General features: G+C 43.6%; 1 protein-coding gene across 3 annotated transcripts in view; it reads left to right on the top strand.

Moving 5' to 3' along the window:
* The window catches only part of LOC126088407 (discoidin domain-containing receptor 2-like), an 883,025-nt gene that overhangs the window by 300,509 nt on the left and 556,865 nt on the right, over positions 1–25,651 (top strand). For all 3 annotated transcript variants that reach the window (XM_049906568.1, XM_049906558.1, XM_049906550.1), the window contains exon 2: positions 23,847–23,933. In XM_049906568.1, coding sequence (XP_049762525.1) covers positions 23,867–23,933 — 67 coding nt within the window. In that variant the 5' untranslated portion in view covers positions 23,847–23,866. The remainder of the gene's footprint in view (positions 1–23,846; positions 23,934–25,651) is intronic.

The raw sequence follows: 25,651 nt of genomic DNA, 5'->3' as shown, positions 1-25,651 counted from the left end.
ATTTTATCATGATAGCAGCATTATAGATGCCTTTGAAATGTTAAACTGTTTAATGTGCATTGGTAGCTACTCCCACCTTTTTCCGACATTTACGAAACTGACTGCTTCAGCAAAATTTTTGTGAGTGTAAAGGCTATTTTCTTTCGATATCTCTGGTAGACATCTATATTTTTTGGCTGAAAAGTTTCATGCATGTGGTTTATTTTCATTTTGAAGCGCTTGCGGATGGAAAACCACTAGGAGGAAAAGGCAGTCTTACGCTGAAAGAAACTGATTCTCCGGGAGAGCTATCAGGAAAAACACAAATAATTTAGAGACAATGAGGCGTGCTCTGTGGGCAGTTTTTTTATACTAACTATCCACGGACCAAACACCATTGCATAATCTGTGTCCGAAAGACGGGTTGGGGTTGGGTTGTTTAGGTGAGGAGACCAGACAGCGAGGTCATGTGTGTTAGCCACTGCGCCACCTCGTTCGGTCCGAAAGACGATTGGTGTAAGTACAACAGAACAAATGAGACGCATTCACATACACACTCATTACCAGAACCTGTTATGAATGCAATTGACCCACATTCAGGTTTTTTGATTTACTAAGGAAGTGTCTTTAAGGGAAGACACAGAATGCAAATGTTAGCTTCAATAATTTAATTTGGATTAGATGCCCAAAAAGGACAATTCGTGGAGAAGCACCCAAAATAGGTGTGTATGATTCAGTTTTATGTTTTAATAACGGAAATAATGGCAGAATTAAAGTTTTGAAGAGAACTGTAATAGATTCAGGTGTGTTTACAACAAAAGTATTTTACACCATCAATGACAGCAGGGTCAAGCAAACTGACGATCACTGTCCTACCTAAAAATACAGGTCAGGCAAATTCAAAGGGGAAAAAGAGAAATTTTGAAGATGAGAAGTATCAGTATGGAGGATATTAAAATTGAGATAAATTTATTACATGTAGAAGTATGAGAAGAAAATCTTTGAACCCCGTTTCTCCGGTTTTAAATTTTTCGCGTTATTAGAAGCCTATTCTCAAAAAGATTATGCGCTAATGCTATGAAAATGTTTCGTTGGAAATAAAAAAAATACGAGATCCTGTAACTACATCCTGATTTTTATAGGACTGAATTTAGAAAAAAAAACTTTATTTTTGGATGAGTGACATTCAAAACAGTGTTAATAACAAAATTTATACCATAAATTAATGAATGTAGTTCAGTCGTCTTATAAACTTCTTAGGACTCTACAATACCGTTTTCAAATTCACTCCATGATTAGAATTTGAGTTATGGCTTTTTACAAAAAAAAGACAATAAAATTAAAAATTCAAATTTCTGGCGAAATATTAATCCTACGTCATTTATTATATCCTGCCGTTAAAATATAGGTATTTTTCTTTACACATGCAAAGTTTGAGATTTATACACTAAATACTAACGAATTTTTAAATAAATCGTTACATTTTCGGTTACACCCCCTCTTAACACTGACTTGACTCCTACACTACATCTACCATTCATTATTCGCGTTCTTGGATGTTAATTGAGAAAGAAGGAAAACTAGACTTTATTTTACCGTCGACGACTATGTCATTTCGTATGGTGGATTGTGGGAAGGGTAGGGAAGGAATTCGACAAAGCCCTATTCACATGAAGCACCTACACCTACATCTACATACGTTCTCCACGAGCCACCGTACACTGCGTGGCTGATGGTGCCTTTTACCACTATTAGTCGTCTCCTTTCCTGCTCTTCCTCTTCCACTTGCAGGTAGAGCAAGGGAAACAACTGACTATAAGCCTCCGTGCGAGCCCTAATTTCTCGTATCTCATCTTCGTGGTCCTCACACGCAAAAATTATGTTAGCAGCAGTAGGGTCGTACTGCAGTCAGCTTCAAATGCCCGTTCTCTAAATTTTCTCAGTAGCGTTACTCGAAAAGAACTTCGTCCTTTCTCCAGGGACTCCCATTTGAGTTCCCAAACCATTTCTGTAGCACTTGCATGTTGTTCGAGCTTACCGGTAACAAATCTAGCAACCCGCCTCTGAATTGTTTCGATGTCTCTCTTTAATCCGAACTGGTGAGGATCCCAAACACTCGACACGTACCCAAGAATACGATATTCCAGTGCCTATTCCGAGTTACGATGCAAAGTTCCTTCTGATATCCGTGCATGTCCGAAGGAACAAGCACTGCGGCGACTACCGCCGTTATGCAATACATTAAATGTATACACAGTTGCGAATATGGACAACCTGAAACTGCTCTTCGTTGGGACATCTCGATTGCTGGATTTCACTCTTGTTTGTACTTGCCTTCGCTTTTCTCATCGCCTCTAATGTCCTCGATTTTGTGATAAGGGTAGATAATTTCGTGATAATTGTATGCCCATAAGTAAAGTGAATGATATACACAGTTACCTTTAATTAAAATTATTTTACTTAACATGTACAGGGTGCGTTCAATAAGTAATGCAACACTTTTTTTCCTCGACCTGTTTCGGTTGAAAAATGCGGAATTTCTTGTGGGACATTGTGAAATATTCCCACTTGAGCCACTATGGTTTCATGAAGTTACGACAGGTGGCTGCACTATACGTAACTTTAAGAGTGGCGTCCGTAGTTGATGTAAGTTCTAGGCAGAGCAGCTGTCATTGAGTTTCTTTTGACGGAAAACCAGAGGTTCGCAAATATTCTTAGGCGCTTGCAAAATGTCGTCGGACACCTGGCAGTTAACAAAAGCACGGCGAGTCGTTAGGCGAGGCGTGTGTTATCGTCGCAACAAGATCGCGCAAACGTGTCCCATCTTCCACGTGTCGGCCCTCCGTACACAGCTGTGACCCCTGCAATGTTGGAACGTGCGCACATGATCAGTTGAGATAATCGACGGGCCACAATCAAGCACCTAGCTGTACAACTGGATGTCTGTGTTGGGAAAGCTGACACACTTGCCCACCAGCCGGGGTACTTGAAGGCGTGTGCCTGCTGAGTTTCTCGCCACCTAATAGAAGATCATAAAGAGCAACGAAGGACCATCTGTGCGTAACTGCTTACGCGTCACGAGTCTGACGTGGCAGTTGACAATTTTTGGTCGAATATCGTCACAGCCTATGAAACTTGGGTTCGTCACTGCGAATCGGAGACAAAATGGCAGTCTATTGACGGGCACTTATCCTACAAAGAAAAGATTCAAAGCTGCACCCTCAGATCCTCAGCCGTTAAAGGCATGGAAATTGTCTTCTGCGACACTGAAGGGTTTTCTGTTTGATATCCTCCCTCATGGTGTAACGATCATCTCTGAAATTATTCTGCTACCCTCAGGAAACTGAAGAAACAATTTCAGCGTGTTCGCTGCCACAAAAATGCCAAAGAACTTTTCCGTCTGCATGACAACGCAAAGCCTCATACAAGCGCACCGAAAGGAGCTCACAAAACTGCATTGGTCTGTTCTTCCTCATTCACCCTACAGCTCAGACCTCGCACTTCCCGGTTGCCATCTGTTTGGCCCAATGAAGGATGCACTCTGCGGGAAGCAGTAAGTGAATGATGGGAAGGTTACTGATGTAGCAAGACGCTGGCTCCGACGTCTACCAGTAGAGTGGTACCGTGCGGGCATATAGGCCCTACCAGTAAGGTAGCGTAAGGCCGTCGTATTGAACAGAGATTATGATGAAAAACAAGGTTTTGGAGCCAGGAGCGTGGGGAATAATGTGTTGTTTAGGAACCCTCAATAAAACCAACCTGCTCTCATGAAAAAAGTGTTGCTTTACTTACTGAACGCCCCTTGTAGTTCTGCAAATGTATGTAATGTAAATCGCTAACGCCTTTTTTAAAAGTAACCTTTTCTTACTTCATATAGAAAGGAGATGAGTAAAATCACTGTTCGCCTGTCCTGGTGTCGTTCACCTATTAATTATTATTTTGCTCCACCATTTCGAGCGAAAGCTAGATTGTTCATCCTACAAAACCATGCTCGATTTCTTTCGTACACATATTTCTGATGACATAACTTTGGACGGTCTCCTACATTGTAATTGAACGTATAGGATACTAGTAGATTCTCAAAGCAATAACTCTGGACACCCTGAATACGAACAAATGTAACGCCCTTTTTTCGGAGGCCTAACTGATGCTGACAAAAAGATTCGGTAGGAAAAGAATTGCTGTAGGCGACAAACAAAGCAAACACGTGGTGGACGCGGCTGTCTCTCAGCAGGGTCGCCTGCCCCTCCTTCGCGGCTGGTAATCTGGCCCGCGCGGCGTGCCCTGCTGCCCAGCCGCCTTTGTCGCGGGGGATTGGCGCAGCCCCTTCCCTCCACACAGTGGCAGCGTGGCCCGCCGTCGCCGATTAATCACCCGCGTATCGGCGTCTCCCCGCCTGCGGGCTTTTACAGCCGGCGGAGCCCGGAATTACCGCCGGCACCGCCGCAGCTGAGCACACGCCGCGCGAGCCATCTTGTCCGCAGAAGGCGCCAAAACTTGACCAAACAATCTGAGCTTACTGGATGTTCCAACCCTGCACTGTTAGCGAACAACAAACGTCCTACTTCTGCACTGACGGAACAAATATCGTAACACCCAAAAATAATTAATCTAGAGTAATGCATTCATGTACAGTTTTGCAGACAGCTTGCGTGGGATAACCATGACAGTGCCCCTGCTGTTATACGAAATCGCACCCCGGACCACAACTCCAAGGTAGGTCCAGTGGCTCTAGCACGCAGGCAAATTGATTGCAGCCCCTCGACTGGCCTCCTTCTAACCAACACACGGACATTTCTGGCACCGAGCCATAAGCAGCTTTCACCTGATCCTGCCCTCCAATGAGCTCTTGCTTTACACCATTGAAGTCGCCACTGTCAGTGGTTTGGGGTCAGTGGAATGCACGTCAAGGGCGTCCTTGAAGTAACCGATTTGTAACAGTTCGTTTTGTCACTGTGGCGCCATCTGCTGCTCAAATTGCTATTGCAGATACACTACAATGCGCCAGCGCCACACGCCGAACACGATGGTCTTCCCTCTCGATGGTGCCATGTGGCCGTCCTGCCAAGGCGTTTTTCAATATCGCAGAAGGAACGTCCAGCTCGTCGTAGCCCTATTACAAGACCTCGTTAAAACTCAGTGAGATGTTGATAACAGCTCTTTGTAGCCTTAAAAGCGGTCTTGACTACCATCAGCTCACCACGTCCGATTTAGTGCCAAGTCATGTCTCGCGTCAGTCTTAAATGAGCAAAGAGTTTTCGTACGTGAAAATCTGCGCTGCGTTATATGCTACTTGTGACTCAGATTATTTTAGAACAACTACAACATGTTTTAAATCAGCATTTCTTTTACATTAACTATCTGCGATAAATTACATGTTACCAAAAATAACATTACGAAATGATCAATGGAGGAAAACGAACAGCTTACAGCTACACCCGCGAGTAGTAGGTTATCAGCACAAGCGTCAGGACCCAGGAGAGAAACGGGTGAAGCCACAGGGCGGAAAGCCGGCCGGGATGGCCAAGCGGTTCTAGGCGCTACAGTCTGGAACCGCGTAACCGCTAAGGTCGCAGGTTCGAATCCTGCCTCGGACATGGATGTGTGTGATGTCCTTAGGTTAGTTAGGTTTAAGTAGTTCTAAGTTGTAGGGGACTGATGACCTCAGAAGTTAAGTCCCATAGTGCTCAGAGCCATTTGAACCACAGGGCGGAAAGACCATCTTTGGAAGGGAGCATGACACCGAGCGGTAGTCGAGCTAAACACAACTGATTGACAGCAGGAAAGACACAGACTGCGGCAAGAACAGAGCAACCGATGCAACAAAGAGATGCAAAGCGAAAACCTTCGCTACAACGATATCAACAAGCCAAGAACAAAGAGAGAAACAAGGCGAAGCGCGACTAGGGAGCAGAACCAAGTACCATACGAGATTGTTATCCCATAGTACGTAGTACAGCTGTGATAGTAGCCGCCAATATGACACGCGACTGGCCGTTCGCTGGGTGGCCGCATTTACATCGAAGCGGCATAAATCATTGGATAGCGATATGCACGAATACAGATGATGATATTTTCGCGTACGCTTTGTATAACACGGTGGTGCATTTGGCGGAACTGCCATTTGTACTCAGGTGGTTCACCTGAAAAGATTTTCGATGTGATTATTGTCGCATGACAGGAATTAACAGACTTTGAACGCGAAATGGTAGTTAGAGCTAGACGCAGAGCACAGTCCACTTTGGAAATCGTTAGATAATTCAGTATTCCAGGTTCCACAGTGTAGAGCTTGTGCTGAGAATACCAAATTTCAGGCATTACCTCTCACCACGAAAAACGCGGTGTCCGACGGCCTTCACTTAACGAACGAAAGCAGCGGCGGTTGCGTAGAGATGTCAGCGCTAACAGACAAGCAACACTGCGTTAAATAACCGCAGAAATCAATGTGGCACTATGACGAATGTATTCGCCAGGACAGCGTTGCGAAATTTGGCATTAATGGCAGCAGATGACTGAAACGAGTGCCTTTGCTAACGCCACGACATCGCCTGCAGCGCCTGTCCTGGGCTTGTGACAATATCGGTTGGATCTTACGACGACTGGAAAACGGTGGCCGATTTCGCTGAAAGTAGGGTACGAGTGTGGCGTACACCCCACGAAGTCATGGACCCAAATTGTCAATAAGTATTGTTCAAGCTGGTGGAGGCTCCTTGATGGTGTGGGCTGTGATTGCACGGAATGGACTGGGACCTCTGGTCCAACTGAAGCTGAAGCGAATATTGACCGGAAGTGGTTATTTTTGGCTACTTGGAGCCTTTCACGAACTTATTTTTCCTAAGCAACGATGGAAGTTTTATGGATGAGAATGCGCCTTGTCACTGGGCCGCAGTTGTTCGCGAACTGTTTGATGAACTTTCTGGACCATTCGAGAGAATGATTTGGCCATCCACTTTCGCAAATATCGACGGCTGTAGAGGCAGCAAGGCTCGCTATTTCTGCAGGAGACTTCAAGACTTCAAACGAGTTGTTGATTCCGTGCCACGTCGAGTGGCTACACTAAGCAGGGTAAAAGCAGGTCCAACACAATATTAGGAGGAATCTCATGACTTTTGTCACCTCGGTGTATACAGGCTGCGAGAAACACTATTGGCTAGCGTGTTCACGTGGTGACACGAGCGGTGCGCTCACTGTGAGAGCGTGGCGCTGCGTCGATACTTGCCCTCTGCCGGTCATCTAGGTCCATTTCCTCTGGTCGGCATTCAGCTTCCGTGGAGCCCAATGAGACACTTAACAGCTGGTACTTTGTTTGCTGTTAACATCGTCGTGTACGTTATCTCGCTAATTCAGTTATGGGAACTCTGTGACGGACTTGTTTTCCTTGTGACTGATATTGGTACTTACACTATGACTGGCTTTACTTGTAACAATCGTACATCAGATTCTCTTTAGCATATGACGACTGTGCAGCTCTAAGCTTATCACATATAAGTCGTTAGGAAATGCCAATTATCAGAGTTAAAAAGCACTAAATAATATTAGGGTAATGGCGGCGTCAGGACACTTTTGATATCAAAAAGATATGAAAATTATTGAAATTGATCAACTAATTATTTTCAACATTTGGCGGCCCTGTCAGCAACTGTATAAATATTAATTTTAATTACCCACAGCCTCAGTTGCACCGTTTACCTAGAATTTACCTAGGTTTCAGTCGGAATAACCCGATGATAATTTATGGATTTGTAGTTTTAGCTTGACGATGTCCACTATGGACAAACGGTAGTCACTTTTATTCTGAAGAAGGTCGGGTTATCCCGACTGAAACCTAGGTAAATTCCAGGTAAACGGTGCAACCCCGACGATAATTTATGGATTTGTAGTTTTAGCTTGACGATGTCCACTATGGACAAACGGTAGTTACTTTTATTCTGAAGAAGGTTGGTTTACCCGGACTGAAACCTAGGTAAATTCTAGGTAAACGGTGCAACTGAGGCTGTGGGTAATTAAAATTAAAATTAATGATCAATTAATCACCCCCGCCCCCGACCACCCCCTCCCCTGTCCATGCCCATCCCCGTACACGCCCACCCTCACCCCCCAATGACGTCACGTGTTTTTCTCCCCCCACTTCCCCACCCATCCACTACCCCAGACAACCCTATTGGCGGAAATTTTGAATTCTGTCGGGTATATCTTTGTCCCTGGGCTGTGCTGACGTCTCACCCCACCTCCACCCAGGATATGTCGGGAAATTAAAATTGGTGGTTCTCTTTCTGGTACTCGAACCCTGATCCTTCTGGGAGGAAAGCCTCCCCCCTAACGCAATTAAACCATCAGAGGTGCTTGGCACTGACTGGAAATTAAAAATGGCGGTGCCGTTTCCGGGACTCGAACCCTCATACTACTGGATGGAAAGCCTAAGTGTACCCTCCACAACACAACTATAACACCAGAGGCGCTTGGAATTGATAGTAGCCAATAGGAACGCAGCATCCGATCACAACGGGGATATAAGGCGGACCCAGTAGCTCTGCAGCCTCAGTTGCAGTTAGTCACCCAGAATGAAGCGCCAGTCGAGATCGTCCAGCGCCGTCCAGCCACAGCAGCAACGGTATCCGAAGAAGCCATGGAAGAGGCTTCTGCAACAGCAGAAAATTACGTCATTTAACTAACTACTCCGTAAGAGCCCATTGCACGCCTGTACCTAACGTAATAGGTATCATGACAGGGTGGGTGAAGCATCAAGTCTTTGTAAGTGACTGGAGCTGTGACAGTGCACGAGAAGACCGGAAGAAGAAGAATAGCTCGCTCCTTCCCGCATACGTGCAATAATTGTAGGTCCATCCAACTGCAGCAAGACAAATGTTCTCATGTCGCTGCAAACACATCCGGATGGAGTCCGCTTTGAGCATGTATTTTCAAAAGCACTGTTTCAGCCCAAGTACCAACTATTACAGGAGATTATGCAGGGTGTTGATGGTGTGACACATGACATTCAGTGAGAGCAGGGATATCCTCCCACCAGAAAAAGTAAAGCCAATCGCAATGTTCATATTTGACGATGTTGCTGTAGAAAACCAAGATCAAATCAGGCATATTTCTGTTTCGGTCACCATATGCCTGTGATGTATTTTATCTGAGTCAGACACGTTCCAGAATCCCAAAACAGCTGGTGAGGGATAATGCTAACTTAATTGTAGCATTCAAACAGGACAATCCGAATGTAAAACACATTTGCACAGACATCCACTCTCAAACACACTCACAAGCATACACACAGACCCACATAAGCACTTATACATGCAGGCATGCCATACATCCCACATAGAATATTTAAACTACGGTATGATAAAAGAGCCGTACTATTAGGTACAAGGTCTCACTCAGCCAGTGACTCACTCACTGACTATCTCTCTCATTCACACCATAGGAGTCCCCCACCCGCTCTCGCACTTCAAGTAAATAGTGTGAGTACGAGTGGGTTGCGATCCCACCATCACAAATGGCTCTTTTATCGTCACGAGTCGGACCTTGGACTGCAGCACAGCGTGCACCATGGAATCTTGCGATCGAATACTAGTTTGCTGTACCAAATGCGGAGCTCGTGGTGGAGTACCGTGAACTCCGCCGTACAGGCATTGCAAGTAGTCTTCAACCTTGAGGACATGTGATGACGCACGTCCCACACCCTTAGCCCGCCTTGGGTGGCTCCCTCTATTGTAAGATATGCAGACAAGTTGGATCTTAGACCCACAAACTCCACAGTCGGCAATCAATCCGTCTCATCTTTCATTAAGCCGATAACCTTCTTGTTATGAGGAACAATACCATCAGGATTATCAGCTGCATGTCCCGATGACTCATATTCATTACCGTGACACTACCTAATTATTTCATATGGATCGCAGTACTTCACCCAGTAGATGAAGCTATCTGCATCCATATAAAATAACTTTGGTTACGCGAAATGAGGTGTAGCAAACTCATAGTGGAAACGATACAAGTGGAACTTTCTGGCAGATTAAAACTGATTGATTGATATAGCATACCAATTGATGATATAGCATACCAATGGATAATGTCATACTGCTTGATAGGTTCCCAGGAATTACGCCGGATAATATTGTAGAAACCGCACAATATTTCAGCGAGACAACTGCCCGCCATCTTCAGGTGCTACTGTCGCGTCGCTGAGAAGCTCACCAATTTATATGTTGGCTTTCTAAAACAGCGCAGGCGCCAGCGGGGCATAACGTCATCGAAGACCAATCGTAGACAGCGTCGAATACCAGAGCCCTCTGCTGGAGAAACGGGTCGCCGTCTGCGGAAGCGCGCCGCGGCGCGGGAAATGCGGCCGGGAGCGACGGACCCCGTTCGCGCGCGCGAGGTGTTGGCGCGCGATTTAAGCATCTGCGCTAAGGCTTCCCACCTGCGTTGACTCGGTGCGGTTGCTAATCTGTGGCTGACGATTCCTTAGTGCCGCCAAGGCTGGCTCCCAGGCTTTGCTCAGGTGAAACCCCGTGACTCTGTTTATTAGGTCACTGTTTATACGTATTTCGACCGCCTCTTTGATGATGGAGTCCCAGTATGTGGAGAGATCTTGGTTTCTTCATAATTCATGCCTTGTCCCGTGTCAAGGCAGTGTTCAGCAACCGCAGATTTCTCTGGCTGACCCAACCTCGTGTGACGTTTATGTTCGTCGCATCTGTTTTTGACCGTACGACACGTCTGGCCAATATAAGATTTCCCACATTGGCACGGGATTTTGTATATTCCTGGTCTCCTCAGGCCGAGGTTGTCTTTAACAGAGCCCAGTATTGATTGCACTTTTGCTGGCGGCCGGAAAACACATTTAATCCGGTATTTCTTGAAAATTCTGCCCATCTTAAAAGACATGCCACCGACATACGGTAGAATAACCAACCCCGTGGTGTTCTCTGCTTCTTCAGGTTGTTCTTGAGGTTTGGAGCGTGCTGGTCGAAATGCGTTCCGGACCTGCTTCTCGGAGTACCCGTTCTGGGCAAACACAGAGCGGAGATGGCTAAGCTCTGCCGATAAGCTGTCCTGATCTGAGATGGCTCTAGCCCTATGCACTAGCGTCCGTAATACACCGCTGCGCTGTGAGGGATGATGACAGCTCGTAGCTTGTAAATACAAGTATGTGTGCGTAGGCTTCCGGAACACACTGTGACCCAAGGATCCGTCTCCTTTTCTACGAACCAAAACATCCAGAAACGGGAGCTCACCACCTTTTTCTACCTCCATGGTAAAACAGATGCTTGGATGGAGGGAGTTCAGATGTTCCAGGAAAGAAGGAAGCGTTGCTGTCCCATGCGGCCATACCACAAACGTATCATCTACATATCTCCAAAAACATTTGGGTTTCAGAACCGCCGTCTGAAGTGCTTTGTCCTCGAATTCTTCCATAAAAAGATTTGCTACTATGGGAGACAGAGGGCTACCCATAGCAACACCGTCAGTCTGCTCAAAATACTGGTCGTTAAATAAAAAGTAAGTCGAGGTAAGCACGTCTTTGAAAAGGTGTAAGACGTCCTCTTCCAGCTTAGCTCCTATGAGTTGTAATGAGTCCATCAGAGGCATCCGTGTGAACAAGGAAACCACATCGAAACTCACTAGTAAGTCGGTAGATTCAAGACGCAGGTTCTTCAGACGCCGTATAAAATCTTCTGAGTTTCGAATATGGTGTTCACATTTCCCCACCATGGGACTCAGAAGAGAAGCCAGATGTTTAGCTAGGTGGTATGTTGGGGCACCTATATTACTGACGATAGGGCGAAGCGGAACATTCTCCTTATGTATCTTTGGCAGGCCATACAGTCGTGGAGGAACTGGTGCTCGTTCTCTTAAACTCTTCTTCAGATGGTCGGGAAGTTGGCTGGATTTAAGGAGAGCGGATGTCTTCCGCTGTACGGCATCCGTCGAATCTTTCTGGAGACGACGATACGCTGTATCCTGTAGTAGGTCCATCATCTTGCCAAGATAAAATGTAGCAGGCATAAGAACAGTGGCGTTACCCTTGTCAGCTGGTAAAATTACTATGATTAAGTTATGCTCTGTGCAAAATTCTACCAGGCGGCTTCCTCTTTCATTTCTTCCCCCCAATCCATATTTACCTACTACGTTTCCTTCTCTCCATTTTCCTACTATCGAATTCCAGTGACCCATGACTATTAAATTTTTGTGTCCCTTCACTATCTGAAGAACTTCTTTTATCTCATCATACATTTCATCAATCTCTTCGTCATCTGCGGAGCTAGTTGGCATATAAACTTGCACTACTGTGGTAGGCGTGGGCTTCGTGTCTATCGTGGCCACAATAATGCGGTCACTATGCTGTTTGTAGTAGCTTACCCGCACTCCTATTTTTTCATTCATTATTATACCTACTCCTGCATTACTACTATTTGATTTTGTATTTATAACCCTGTATTCACCTGACCAGAAGTCTTGTTCCTTCTGCCACCGAACTTCCTACTATACCTAACTTTAAGCTATCCATTTCCCTTTTTAAATTTTCTAACCTACCTGCTCGATTAAGGGATCTGACATTCCACACTCCAATCCGTAGAACGCCAGTTTTCTTTCTCCTGATAACGATGTCCTCCTGAGTAGTCCTCGCCCGGAGATCCGAATGGGGGACTATTTTACCTCCGGAATATTTTACTCAAGAGGACGCCATCATCATTTAACCATACAGTAAAGCTGCTTGCCCTCGGGAAAAATTACGGCTGTAGTTTCCCCTTGCTTTCAGCCGTTCGCAGTACCACAACAGCAAGGCCGTTTTGGTTAGTGTTACAAGGCCAGATCAGTCAATCATCTAAAGTGTTTCCCCTGCAACTACTGAAAAGGCTGCTGCCCCTCTTCAGGAACCACACGTTTGTCTGGCCTCTCAACAGATACCCCTCCGTTGTGGTTGCACCTACGGTACGGCTATCTGTATCGCTGAGGCACGCAAGCCTCCCCACCAACGGCAAAGTCCATGGTTCATGGTGGGAGGGGCGGGGGAACTAACTAACTAAAAATTGTGGAAGGTAAATAAATGAAAACTTCGATCCTAAACGTAATTTTTTTAAAATGTCCGGAGGTTGTATGTATGTGTATGTAATAGATATATTCTTCTAAAACTAGAGCGTTCTTTCAAAATTAGAAAAAATTGTAGTTCTATGCTAAATTAAAACTTATCCCAAGTTTCTGTCTTCCTTCAAATATAAATTATAGCCTTGTGAAAGCGGATGAATCTTTTTGAAACGCAGAGTGGTTTTGACCTCAAGTATACATTCACTCATAGCAACTCCAAAACAGAGACAATCGTGCGGGACTATTCCCGAGATAAATAGCGTTCGGTAGTGGGCCCGCAGTGATCAGAAGCAGATGTGAGCACAAGCAGCAGTTAATTGGGTCGCTTCTGTGAACAGCTGTGGCGACGTAACGCGTGTCACATCGCCGCCAAAAGCCGATTCCCACGCATATCGATTTCAGAGGCTCATCTCGTCACGCATGGTCGCTTCGTATGGCGTCAGTGGACGATACTGCTCTTGCACTGTGTGACACGACTGGTTGACTTTGGCGACCATACATCTACTGCAAGGAGTGCAAACAAAGCATGAGAACTGGTTTTTTTATTTGGGGACGACGCCTGTGTCGTGAGCATCTATGGAAACTTGGTGATGGATGGTATTGTCACGAGTAGGTGGCAGGGTGCTTTGGACGTCCACTCCTCTTCACAGAACATTGAGATCGGGGGATCTGGAAAATAGGATCGGCAGATCTGACGACAGAGAATAACGCTGGTGCAGGCACAAGTATTTCAGAGCAGCACACTCTGTTGAACACGGAGATCCGCAGTAGATGAGCCTTAGTTGTTCTCATGTTGACCTAGCCACATCGTCAGTTACGACTACAGTGGGCATGGAACCGTCGAAAGTAGATCAATGGGAACGTCACCTGTCTGATGAATCACGTTTGCAGCTACACCAAGTCGACGGTCGTATCCGACTACGTCCTCATCGAAACGAACAGTTGCTCGAAACATGCATCGCACCGCTAGTGTGGGCAATATTAAGTTGAGGCGGACATTCATCTGGCCTTCCACGGCATTTCCAGTAGTAATCGAAGCCACCATGACTATTTTTGCCTAAGTGAACAGTATTACGGACCACGTGCATCCATCATGCTTTATGTCTTCTCTGAAGGCAGTGGCAACTTCCAGCAGAATAATTTTCCATGTCAGAAGGTCAGAATTGTGTTACATTAATTTAAGGAGGATGTAAGATAACTGACGTTGATTTCCTGGCTAGCAAATTCACCTGATATGAACCCAGTGGCATACAACTGCATCTCTGTTGGACGCCAGTTTAGCGTCCATAAATCACCAGCCCGTAATTTGAGGGATATTGAGTGACCTGGACATCTGGGACCAAATACATCCAGGTACCTACAGTTGACTTATTGAATACATACCATGAAGAAACGCCCCTGTAAGGTCTATCAACACGCTATTAAGCAGGTAGGCGGAATGTTTAGATTCATCAGTGCACCTAACGGTCCCGGTTGCATATCGTTCTTCAGTACTATCTCCATCCATGTTCACGCAGCATTTCATCAGCTTCAGTAGATAAATGTTTCCACTTGTATGGTCAGTGAACTAGACACTGAATTCTTTCCTCTGTGATAACAAGAATTGTTTTATTGCCTTTCGACGGGCGCACTGTGTAAGAATCACTGACATCTGTCGAGACAATAGTGAAGATAAGCTCGAACGTAAATACTACACGGCCGAGATTTTCACTGGCGCCAGACGTCGTGCCAGCAAACGTTTTCCTATACTAAAATGAACCAAGTTTGGTACTGTCAGCCGGCCGCGGTGGTCGAGCGGTTCTAGGCGCTTCAGTCCGGAACCGCGCGACTGCTACGGTCGCAGGTTCGAATCCTGCCTCGGGCATGGATGTGTGTGATGTCCATAGGTTTGTTAGGTTTAAGTAGTTCTAAGTTCTAGGGGACTGATGACCACAGATGTTAAGTCCCATAGTGCTCAGAGCCATTTGGTACTGTCAATAACATATGTATCAATTAACATATCTATTTCACTTTTGCATACGTGATATTATAGAGCAGTGGTCCTCAAACGTTTTTGTTCTGAAGGCAATACTGACATTATGGGGTAGCATCTCGGGCCGCATGTGTACGGATTTTATTATTAGTTTGCTATTCCCGGCGACGCGTTGCTGCGGCTCAGTCTGGTTAAAGGGAAAAGAAAGAAAAGAGGATGCACACGTTTCAAATATGCAAGGGAATTGGTTGTACGTCGAAATCTCCTCCTCTCCCCTGTCTCTGTCCATTCCGTCCTCGCCTTCTCTTTGTCCATCACCTCCTGTACCCCCACCTCTCCCCTCCCTCTGTCCATCACCTCATCCCCCATCTCTCTGTCCTTATTTTCCTCCCTCTTTTTCTCAATCTCCTCTTTCCTGTCTCTCCCCCCTCTCTCTGTCCCTCTGTCCTTTGCCCCTTCCCCTCCTTCTGTCGATCTCCTCTTCCCTTGGCGCTGACCTTGAGCCTTGTTTATTGTTTTTACAAGTTCAGATTCTGTTGTAGTATTCGAATCATAAGCCAGTAAGCTATCAATACATTGTTAGTAGTAGGGTAAGGGCGGCATGACCCCAATTTTGATGTCAAATTGATATGCAAATTAATTAAATTGACCAAATAATTACCACCACACCCACCGCCACCCCCAGATGTCACATGTTTTCCCAACCACCACATGGGTCCCCACCCCCATCCCTTCCCCAACCCCTCCCCTTCCCCACCCTTCTCCGTTCCCCATTGACCCTATTGGTGGGCATTTCGAATTTTGACGAGAATTTAAAAATGGCAAATATTTCAGAAATGGCTCCCCAACTGACCTCCCACCTGGGAATTGGTGTGAAATCCAAAATGGCAGTGCCCTCCCTAGAACTCAAATCCCAGTCCTTCTGAATGGAAAGACCAAATGCACCCCTCAACACAATTATACTACCAGGGTACACGAAATTGGTAGTAGCCGATAAGAACCCAGCATCCAATGACATCAGGATATAAGGAGGGCCCAACAGCTCTGCAGCCTCAGTTGCAGTCTGTCAATCAGCATGAAGCACTAACTGAGATCGTTCAGTTGTGCCCAGCCACAGCAGCAGGGGAACAGGAAGTAGCCACGAAATGGTAAGTTTCCCCTTCTTAATGTCTGTGTTTACTGTTATGTGAGGAAGATGAAGTCTTTTTGCTGGTATTATCTCTTGAAATGGTTTTTCTTCCTTGCTCATCAGTGGATGCAACGTCCTCCAGCCTGTTGGGGTCTGCAGCAGCGACGTGTCCCAGCCCTTTGGGATCCGCAGCAGCAGCACCTTGGGTTCCTGACACACACCTTGTCAGCTTGTTGGAGCAGGACAATGAGCTGTTACTGTTGACTGAAGACACCCAACCAACCCCTTACTCACAGAAGTGCACTGGGGGTCCTAATTAGTGTTACACAGGTCAGTACTGGACCTCGTCAGATGCGACATTGCAGAATTTTCAGTGATACTGTCGGACAAAATGAGGATATAGAGGATGAGAAGATACCAGTTAAACCCTGTGCACAACTAGTTTTCACTTCAATGTATAATTTAACCGCTAGTGGTTCGAAGCATTTACATATTGATATAGAAGCATCCACGGACAGAGATTGGCTTGTTGCGATAGAGATCAAGAATGCAGCTAAAAGTGGTAAAATGCGGTTTATGGAGGTGGAATGGGATGGAATGTGTCGGTCAAAAGCCTAATCAAGCAGCAGCTGAATGCCCAGTATCATCCGACCCATCCTCTTCTGGACATTTACTGTGCCGCTCTAACTCTGTCCACTACAATAGTGTACGATGATGAAATTGGTTGACATGCATTTGTCTGCAGTGCTCCAGCGTTACAAACTTGTTCAGTCTACAGATGGCGTTATCCTTTGTGTTGCGAAGATAGAACAGATGGCTGCCTAGTGTTAAAGCTGTGTCTAGGGACGTTGCAGAGTTATCTCCGTACTGGTGTTGTGCAGTGTGCTGCATAAATGAATGACATTCAAGGTTTCTACAATGACAAGTATAGAAATTCATTTTTAAGATGCTTTCATAGCACATACAGGAGATGCTGGCATAATGTAGACATTCTCAGCAAGAACTGCATCACCCAGACCTTTCAAGGATGTGAATTGTGTTAAAACACGTAGGAGTGCAAACTGATTAACACGTTTATTTCAGGGGTTCCACTGTAACGACCCTGGTATACCTTATAGAGGTATGATGACGTCACTTCGAATATTCGATCGTCCTGATACCACCATCTACGTCAAAGGATGCACCAGATCTTCAAGTTTTCATCTATTCAGTACCTGGGAATCTACAGGTGCCCTGCTATCCATCAGCTCAACAACTAGAAGATTTGTGAAAATAGTGTTGTTTCTGATTATGAATATGTAATATTACTTTTAAGTTGGATTAATGGAAATAAATGAACGTTTTACGTCACATTCTGTGTTTTTCTTTCTCGCTACCTAGCTCCTACTTAGATATTATGTAGATGTGCCCAGATCCTACACCTGTAGTTTTCTTCAAGCACAGGTGATGTAATTTCGGACATGTTTGCTATATGTCTTTGCAAGCAGACATGATTACGCACCACCTGTTACCAACAGCCTATACACGTGGCACGATAGGCAAAATCCAATGCAATCATTACATATACTTTGTTGTTCTCCAACTTAAACGTTACCTCTCTCACGCTTCAAACTAATTCCTTGTGTATCTTGCACAGCCTTTATATCCTTTTGTAAGGGTAGGGATTTGTGAAATAACAACAAAGACATATGGTAACGAATAACATTTTCTTTATTAAGGCATTAATATTTGCAGTAGTACTACAGCTTTAGATTCACAAATATTGTTGTTTTTACAATACACGAAGTAATATTGCTTTTAAATTGGTAGTTCTAGTTACTGTTTGAATTTTGTTTATTCGCAGTTCTTGATTTTACAGTTCATAGTACTGGCTGAAAAAATTTCTTCCTTTACATTGCAGTACTGATTACAGCTATTGCAGAGGTACAGTTTCTCTACACTAATACTATTACTATTACTTGTGGAATGTCACCCACAAAGAAGAATTAATTTGTAGGTTGAGCTGGGTTGCTCTAAACATTTTCACCCTCAAGCAGATGGAATAATACAATGAAGGAGATTGCCCTAAAATGTTCATCCAAAACTCTTGCACTAAAATGAACCGAGTGAAACTCACTTAAAAGTAGTATGACTTCAACAGCTAGTGGCAGGTGAAAATTAAAAACTGTTTGCACATGCACTCACACATTCGCAAGCGTATATGAAGTGTGAAAGAGAGAAAATACAATAAACTATTTTTTCCTTCATTTACAGCTAACTTTTACAGTCAACTTTTTTGATGATTTACTCCAGTTTTTAAACTATTTTCATATGTTGTACATTTTAACTTTTTACAATTTTTATCCAGCACATGTTATTTATGGTACTGTACATTTTAACTTTTTTATAATATTTGTCCAGCACATGTTATTTATGGTACTTATATTTTCACGCATATATAGTATGCCAAACTGCCTATTGGCTTCTGTCTCGGGTTCTTCGGCCGATGTTCATCTATGATTTTACTGACGTTTCACCAGCACGAGTGGCTGGCATTGTCAAAGCTTCACCCTCCATTGCCAGTGGTGAACTGGAGCTGAGCTCGCGGCCGCAGACTATATGTACCTCGCGCGCCAACGTCGAGGGCTTCTCCTCCGTCATTTCCGGTGCGGTTCTCCTCTTGCTACCTGCGACAATCGTTTGCTGCAGTACGGGAAGCCAGGATCCGTTTATCTTAAGGCGTTCCTCTTTCTTGTTGAAACTGTTCGCGTGTTTTTGTATTTCTACAGCTTCTCTGAACAAGCGGGTGTGATAGTGCTTCTCTACAGCCAAAACTTCCGTGTCGGAGAATTTTATTGCGTGGTCGGTCTCATTCAGTGCGTGCTCTGCCACGGCCGATTTCTCCAGCACAGGATAGTGCCATCCAATATATAATGCGTCATTTCTGGTTCCCACAGCCTGTAATGTGGACAGCAGCCGTTACAAATCCTTGTCTTCCAGCTCTCTGTGATGTTACCTTTCAACAACATACAGTAGGACCGCATGCTGACCATGCTCTGTTGGCTGTCTCGATACAGAGGAGTTGTCCTATCCATCACGTTGTCCACATCTCACCCGTTGAAAATATGTGCTTTTGGATTGTTGAGACTGGTTCTTCACCACTTGCCAGCCATTACCATTGACGAACTGTGGCATAGAGACGAAGCAACATGGACTGACGTACCCGTATCTGTCAGCCAAGGTCTTTTGACTTAATACCTAGGACTGATGACCATAGATGTTAAGTCCCATAGTGCTCAGAACTTAATACCTAGCCTGGTTAGAAACACAGCTGCTGTCTGAAAGGTCAGGGGTGTGTACCATATTTCGTACTCTATATACCCCCCCCCCTACAAATATAATCAATGAATTCTTTCTAGCATATTATATACTCACTTCACGTAAAACTGGTATGCTATCCTTCCTAGCGTTACAATTTTAATGGGCAGAATTGTAAATTTTTATAAATTCAACTGTTCTCTGAGGGGATCGATGCCCTCCAGGAATTCCTCTCTTGTGCCAGTCTTTTTATCTTTTACCCTACGTCCTCAATTATTTATTGGATGTATCCGAATCTCTGCCTTCCTCTGCAGTTTGTACCCTCTACAGCTTCCTCTACTACCATGGAGGTTATTACCTGATGCCTTAACAAATGTCTACCATCCTGTCTGTTCTCCTCGTCGGTGTTTTCCGTATAATGTTCTCGTCTTCTCCCAATCTGCGGAAAACCTCCTCATTACGTATCTTACCAGTCCTCCAGATTTTCGTCATTCTATGGCACAACATCTCACATCTAGAACGCTTCGATTCTCCTCTTTTTCTGGTTTTTATTGAGCCCATGATTCACCATCATACAGTGCTGTGCTCTAAGCGTACATGCTCAGGAATTTCTTTCACAGATTATGGCCGATGTTTGACACTAGTAGACATCTCTCGCGCAGGAATGCCTTCCTTCGGCAAAATGTCTTGATTGCCATACAGAGTAGCGGATACCTTAATTTCGTCAACTTCGTGCTCACCAATTTTGTTTTTAAGTTTATAGTTAATCTCATTGCTGCTACTACTACTACTACTACTACTACTACTACTACTCGTCTTTCTCTGGTTTACTCCCAATCGATATTCTCTTGTCGTTAGACGCCCTAAAATTCTTCCTGAGGAATGTCATCAGTCAGTCGTATCATCGACACGTTTTCGCTCTGAATTTTAATCCCACTCTTGAACAGTTCTTTTGCTTCTGTCGTTGCTTCTTCCGTGTGTAGATTTAACAGCGGGGGTGAAAGACTACATCCTGTCATACACCCTTTTTAATCCGAGAACTTCACTCTTGCTCTTTCATTCTTGCTGTTATCTCTTGGTTCGTGTACAAATTGTATATTCTGGCGCTGCGGTCCGGAACCGCGGGACTGCTACGGTCGCAGGTTCGAATCCTGCCTCGGGCATGGGTCTGTGTGATGTCCTTAGGTTAGTTAGGTTTAAGTAGTTCTAAGTTCTAGGGGACTTATGACCTAAGATGTTGAGTCCCATAGTGCTCAGAGCCATTTGAACCATTTTTGAACCAAATTGTATATTATCTGTGTTTCCCTAATGCTTAACCATGTTTTTTATCAGAATTTAAAACATATTGCATCATCTTACAAGACGACGTTTCTTAATTTTTCTTCAGTTCTGCTTGCCTTACCGATCGAAACGTCAGAATTGTCGCTCTGGTGCCCATACCTATCCGAAAGCCAAATTTATCGTCGTCTAACAGATCCTCAATATTATTTTCATTCTTCGGTATATTATTCTTGTCAGTAATTTGGATGCATGAGCTGTTAAGCTGATTCTGCGATAGTTCTCGCACGTGTTTGCCTTTGCTATCTTCGGACTTACAGCTCATGCGTCCACGTTGCTGACAAGAATAATAGACAATGGAATGGAAAAGAACATAGAGGATCTGTTGAGGCAGATATGACATTGCGGCTGATAATACAAGTAGGACTATACCAAAATCGACCTGAAAAAGCGTTCGACTAAAAAAATGGTTCAAGAGGTTAGAAATTCCGAAAAAAGTGGGATAAGCCCTAGGGAAAGGCTTGTACTATATGTACAAGAACCAACAGAGAAGAATAAGATTTGAAATCCAAGAACAAAGTGTATGAGTTGAAAAGGGATATATGACAGGGCTGTAATCTTTCGCCCCTGCTGCTCAGTCTATACGTCAAAGAACCAATGTCGGAAATGAAAGAAAAGTTCAAGAGCGAGATTAAAATTCAAGATGAAAAGATATCAATGTTAAGATTCGCTGGTGACATTGCTGTCCTCAGTGAAAGTGAAGAAAAATAACAGGAGATCTGTTGAGCGGAATGAGCAGTCTAATGAATACAGAAATGGACTGAGAGTAAATCGAAGAAAGACGAAAGTAATTAGAAGTAGCAGAAATGAGAATAGCGAGAAACTTATCATGATTGATGATGAAGAAGTAGATGAAGATAAGGATTTCTGGCAACCTAGACAGCAAAATAACCCATGACGGACGAAGAAGGAGGACATAAAAAGCAGACTAGAACCAGCAAAAAGGGCATTCCTGGGCAAGAGAAGTCTACTAATGTCAAACACAGATCTTGAGGAAGAAATTTCTAAGAATGTACGTTTGGAGTACACAGTTGTATGGTGGTGAGACATGGACTGTGGGGAAACCGGAACAGAAGAGAACAGAAGCATATGAGATGTGGTGCGACATCAGAAGGTTGCAAGTTAGGTGGACTGATAAGGTAAGAAATGTGGGAGTTCTCTGCAGGATCGTCAACTAGAGGAATACATGGAAAACACTGACAAGAAGAAGGGACATGATGATAGGACATTTGCTGAGACATCAGGAAATGACTTCCATGGTACTAGAGGGAGCTGTAGAGAGGAAAAACTGTCGAGAAGGACAGAGATTCGGATAGATTCAGCAAATAATTGAGGACGTGGGATGCACTTGCTATTCTGAAATGAAAAGGTGGGCACAGGAGCCTCATCTAACCAGTCAGAAGACTGATGACTCAAAACTATCTCTCCCGCATTATTCGATCGTAAGTCGTTCACAACTCTATTAAACTCTGACTCTTAATAGTTGATCTCCTACATCTTCCATATCAACCTGCATTTGTTCCTCAATCACGTCGTCAGGCAAGTCCTCCCCCATGTAAAGGCCTTCAATGTACTGTTTCCACCTATCTGATCTGTCCTCAGTGCTTAACAGTGAAATCCGTTGCACTCTTAATGTTTCCGACCTTACTTCACCGATGATTGTTTTTACTTTCCTATACGCTGAATGAGTCCTGCCGAAGACCATTCCTATTTCGATACCTTCACATTTTTCTGCAGCCATTTAGCCATGGCTTCATGGTTTACATGCACCGTGGCTTGCCTGACTTATATTTCTGTATTCCTGAATTTCTTGAACATTTTCTACTTCATTCGTTCGTTGATCAATTTATTTTTTGCTGTTACCAAAATTTTCTTCGCAGTTACCTTCCTTGTACATATGTTTGTCCATCTTATGTGACTGTCATTTTTAGATATGTCCACTCCTCTTCAGCTGAAATGTCTATTGGGACATTCATTATCGCAGAATCTGTGACTTGAGTATATATGCCGGTGTCGGTCACTCTACCAATACGAGAAAGTAGTTTAATGACCGTCTCTAGTGTTTAACTGTTCAGCATTTAATTCCATGAAAAGTGAGGCTGATACTATTGTAACTAGTTTTGTGAGAAATTACTGTTTATTTAACAAAACGTGCATTATAAATATAGCGTTAGCTAACTTCACTATTAGGGACCGAGTTGTTTGAATGGTACTGTAAACATGTACCAGTAGCTGTGGCTGAGAGTGTTGGCGAACAGGTATCTGGAAATTGTTAGGTAATAATGTTTATGTTGTAGGGAATCATGACCACTGGTAAGTTTAACTCGTTAAAAGATGTGTGCGTTGGTTACGAGCAAAAAATGCCTACACAGTCTCTTGGTGTCAACACCAAATATATCGTAATTGAAATCATACGTTTGGGGAATAATTTTCATTGCACATTTTCCATAACGTTTTAGAAAATGGTGAAAAAGACGAACTAATGTTACTTTTTTTTCTAGCTTTTCGTTCTTCATTCAGAATGCTCTAAGTCTTCGCGTCCCTATTTCAACCCACATATGCAGAGACCATCGGGGCCGGTTTTTTTTTCTTTTTTCTTTTCTTTTTCTGCGCCGTCAGTGAATTCTGCTGTTACTCATGAGACATTAGATTGCTCTTATCTGGAACAGGCTCCTTCAATGTTCGATGACTATGAATTCAGAGTAGTTTACAAACAATATTGCTCTTAGATAATGCTGTCTCATCTTGCCTCAACATGACTGATTTATGTACAGCAGAGAGACGCTCCAAGAACTATTCACACTACGAAATGATATAACTCCTTTGTCTGTCTTTTAGTAATACCATCATTATAAATAAAAACAAGCAGATAGTCTCTCCAGCAACGGAGTACATCGTCTCCATAATCCTTCACTTTGTATCTTCGTGAATTTTATTTTTTATAGAGTTAATTTAAAAATCAGACACCATTTTACTGTGATGGGTAAAGGAAAAATCTCAGGGTACTCACCCGATTAATGTAATTTGTTTCAGATGACGTGACGTGACTGTAGATGGCGCCGATAGTCGCCGGCAGCCTGCTGCTTATGTTGGCGGCCCTGGCGCACTCTCTCCGACTCGGTAAGTGACTAGCGCTTCCCGACGCTGAAACTTTGCTAAGCGAACAGTCGAGCCTGAATATGGGAGTATCGTGCAAACACGATCAGGTTATCAACGCTGTTTGAGCACATTGTTTCTCTCGTGTCTGTGGTAAATTCCCAGATAACCATCTATTCTATTTACATTCTCTCAAGTTTCTCGCTGATGGTTTGTTTAGGGCTAAGCGTGAATCACGCTGTTAAAATTTGTGCCCAGAATAACAAAAATAAATTCTTTGATTTATCTTCTATCACACAACCGGCTTAAAAGACAAAGAAAGTTTCAAGAGTTTTGTGGTATGATCAAAGTACAACAGAAGGGTGTTGTATGTAGTTCCGAACAAGTCCGATGTTAGAGTATAGAAAATACTATTATATGCAGTTTTATTATCCGTGTTATGCTTAACAAAATCATTGGTCAATATAGGAGTACTTCCTTCTGTTGAAGTAAAAAAAAATGTTGTTTTGGGAAATAATACCAGTTCAGTTGACAGTTTTGAGCTCTAATGGTTTAACCTTACTTCGTGTCTATTAGCAATAGAATTCGCCGTCAGAGCTCTTACCAACAAAAGTATTGTGTTTGGCAAGGTTTTTGGTAGACATTGCCATCCACCCGAAAATATAACATGTATTTTAGTTAGTACGTGTTGTTAGATTACGCATCTACATAGTATTGTAATCACCTACAGGTATCTCATTTGCTTCATCCCCGAATACTGTAAAATTACGAAGTTTTAGTAATCAGAGATGTGGTGTTTTATGTAACTCACTGAATTATCCATCTCAGTATTTGAAAGAAAGTATGAAGACCATTAACTGGTGCTGGATGCAATTACTGTCACATGAATTCGTTGAATATGGGAACTCAGTGAATCTAACTAATTAAGATGAATTTGTAATTGGAAGAAAAGTTGTGCGAGAGAATTTATTATTATGTTACGTGATTGAGGGTCCGTGACTGGACGACAAAAATTTATTAAGTTTTATTCGCTCTGGTACCAGTCACTACTGAAGCTTTGTTCTTAAACAATGCAGATTAATACATGTTGCTACACCCTTGGGGCCTCAGCTCGTCAGCAGTTGCTCATTCGAATGAATGTTGTATTTATATACTAGGCTTAACATAAACTTATATATTAAATTATTACATTGATTTTAACCTAAATTTTGCGAGCTGAGGCTCGAAACACGTAGCGACTTCTATTAATCTAAATAGTTTAAAATAATGCTCCAATGACAATGAGCTATACCACATATATGAAGACATGTATCAACATCTCCCAGAATTACTGCGATTAGGTATGGTGACAAAAGATTTAAAATGTTTTTGTGTCCTTTTGTGTAGTAGTCACAAGTAAAATATCAAAATGGGCGGTGTGGAGACGGGTGGACTGTACGAGTTTCAAGAGGAGATCGATTTTCTGTTTGAAATACTTCTCTGAGATCCACCACTAGCCTGGAGTTTTATTACTTGGCTCATACGAGCTATCAATGTAGATGAGATTCTTGTAGTCCTGAATTTTTTTACGTCTGCAGCGCTCAAGTGCCACAAGGTTCGACTCCTGAACTATATTCCAAGGAAAGTCGTTAGGAAGCACTGCTAAAGGTGCCATTCCATTCTTTTCTATTTTTGATGCTCTGAGCCAACCTAATAATTACTTTTTTGTGATGCACGAGCCAATGTCGTCTATGACGTGTCCT

The sequence above is a fragment of the Schistocerca cancellata genome, chromosome 1, assembly GCF_023864275.1.
Source record: "Schistocerca cancellata isolate TAMUIC-IGC-003103 chromosome 1, iqSchCanc2.1, whole genome shotgun sequence".
Lineage (NCBI taxonomy): Eukaryota > Metazoa > Arthropoda > Insecta > Orthoptera > Acrididae > Schistocerca > Schistocerca cancellata.
The sequence above is the reverse complement of the archived record's forward strand: the minus strand, read 5'-3'. Positions and strand labels throughout refer to the sequence as shown.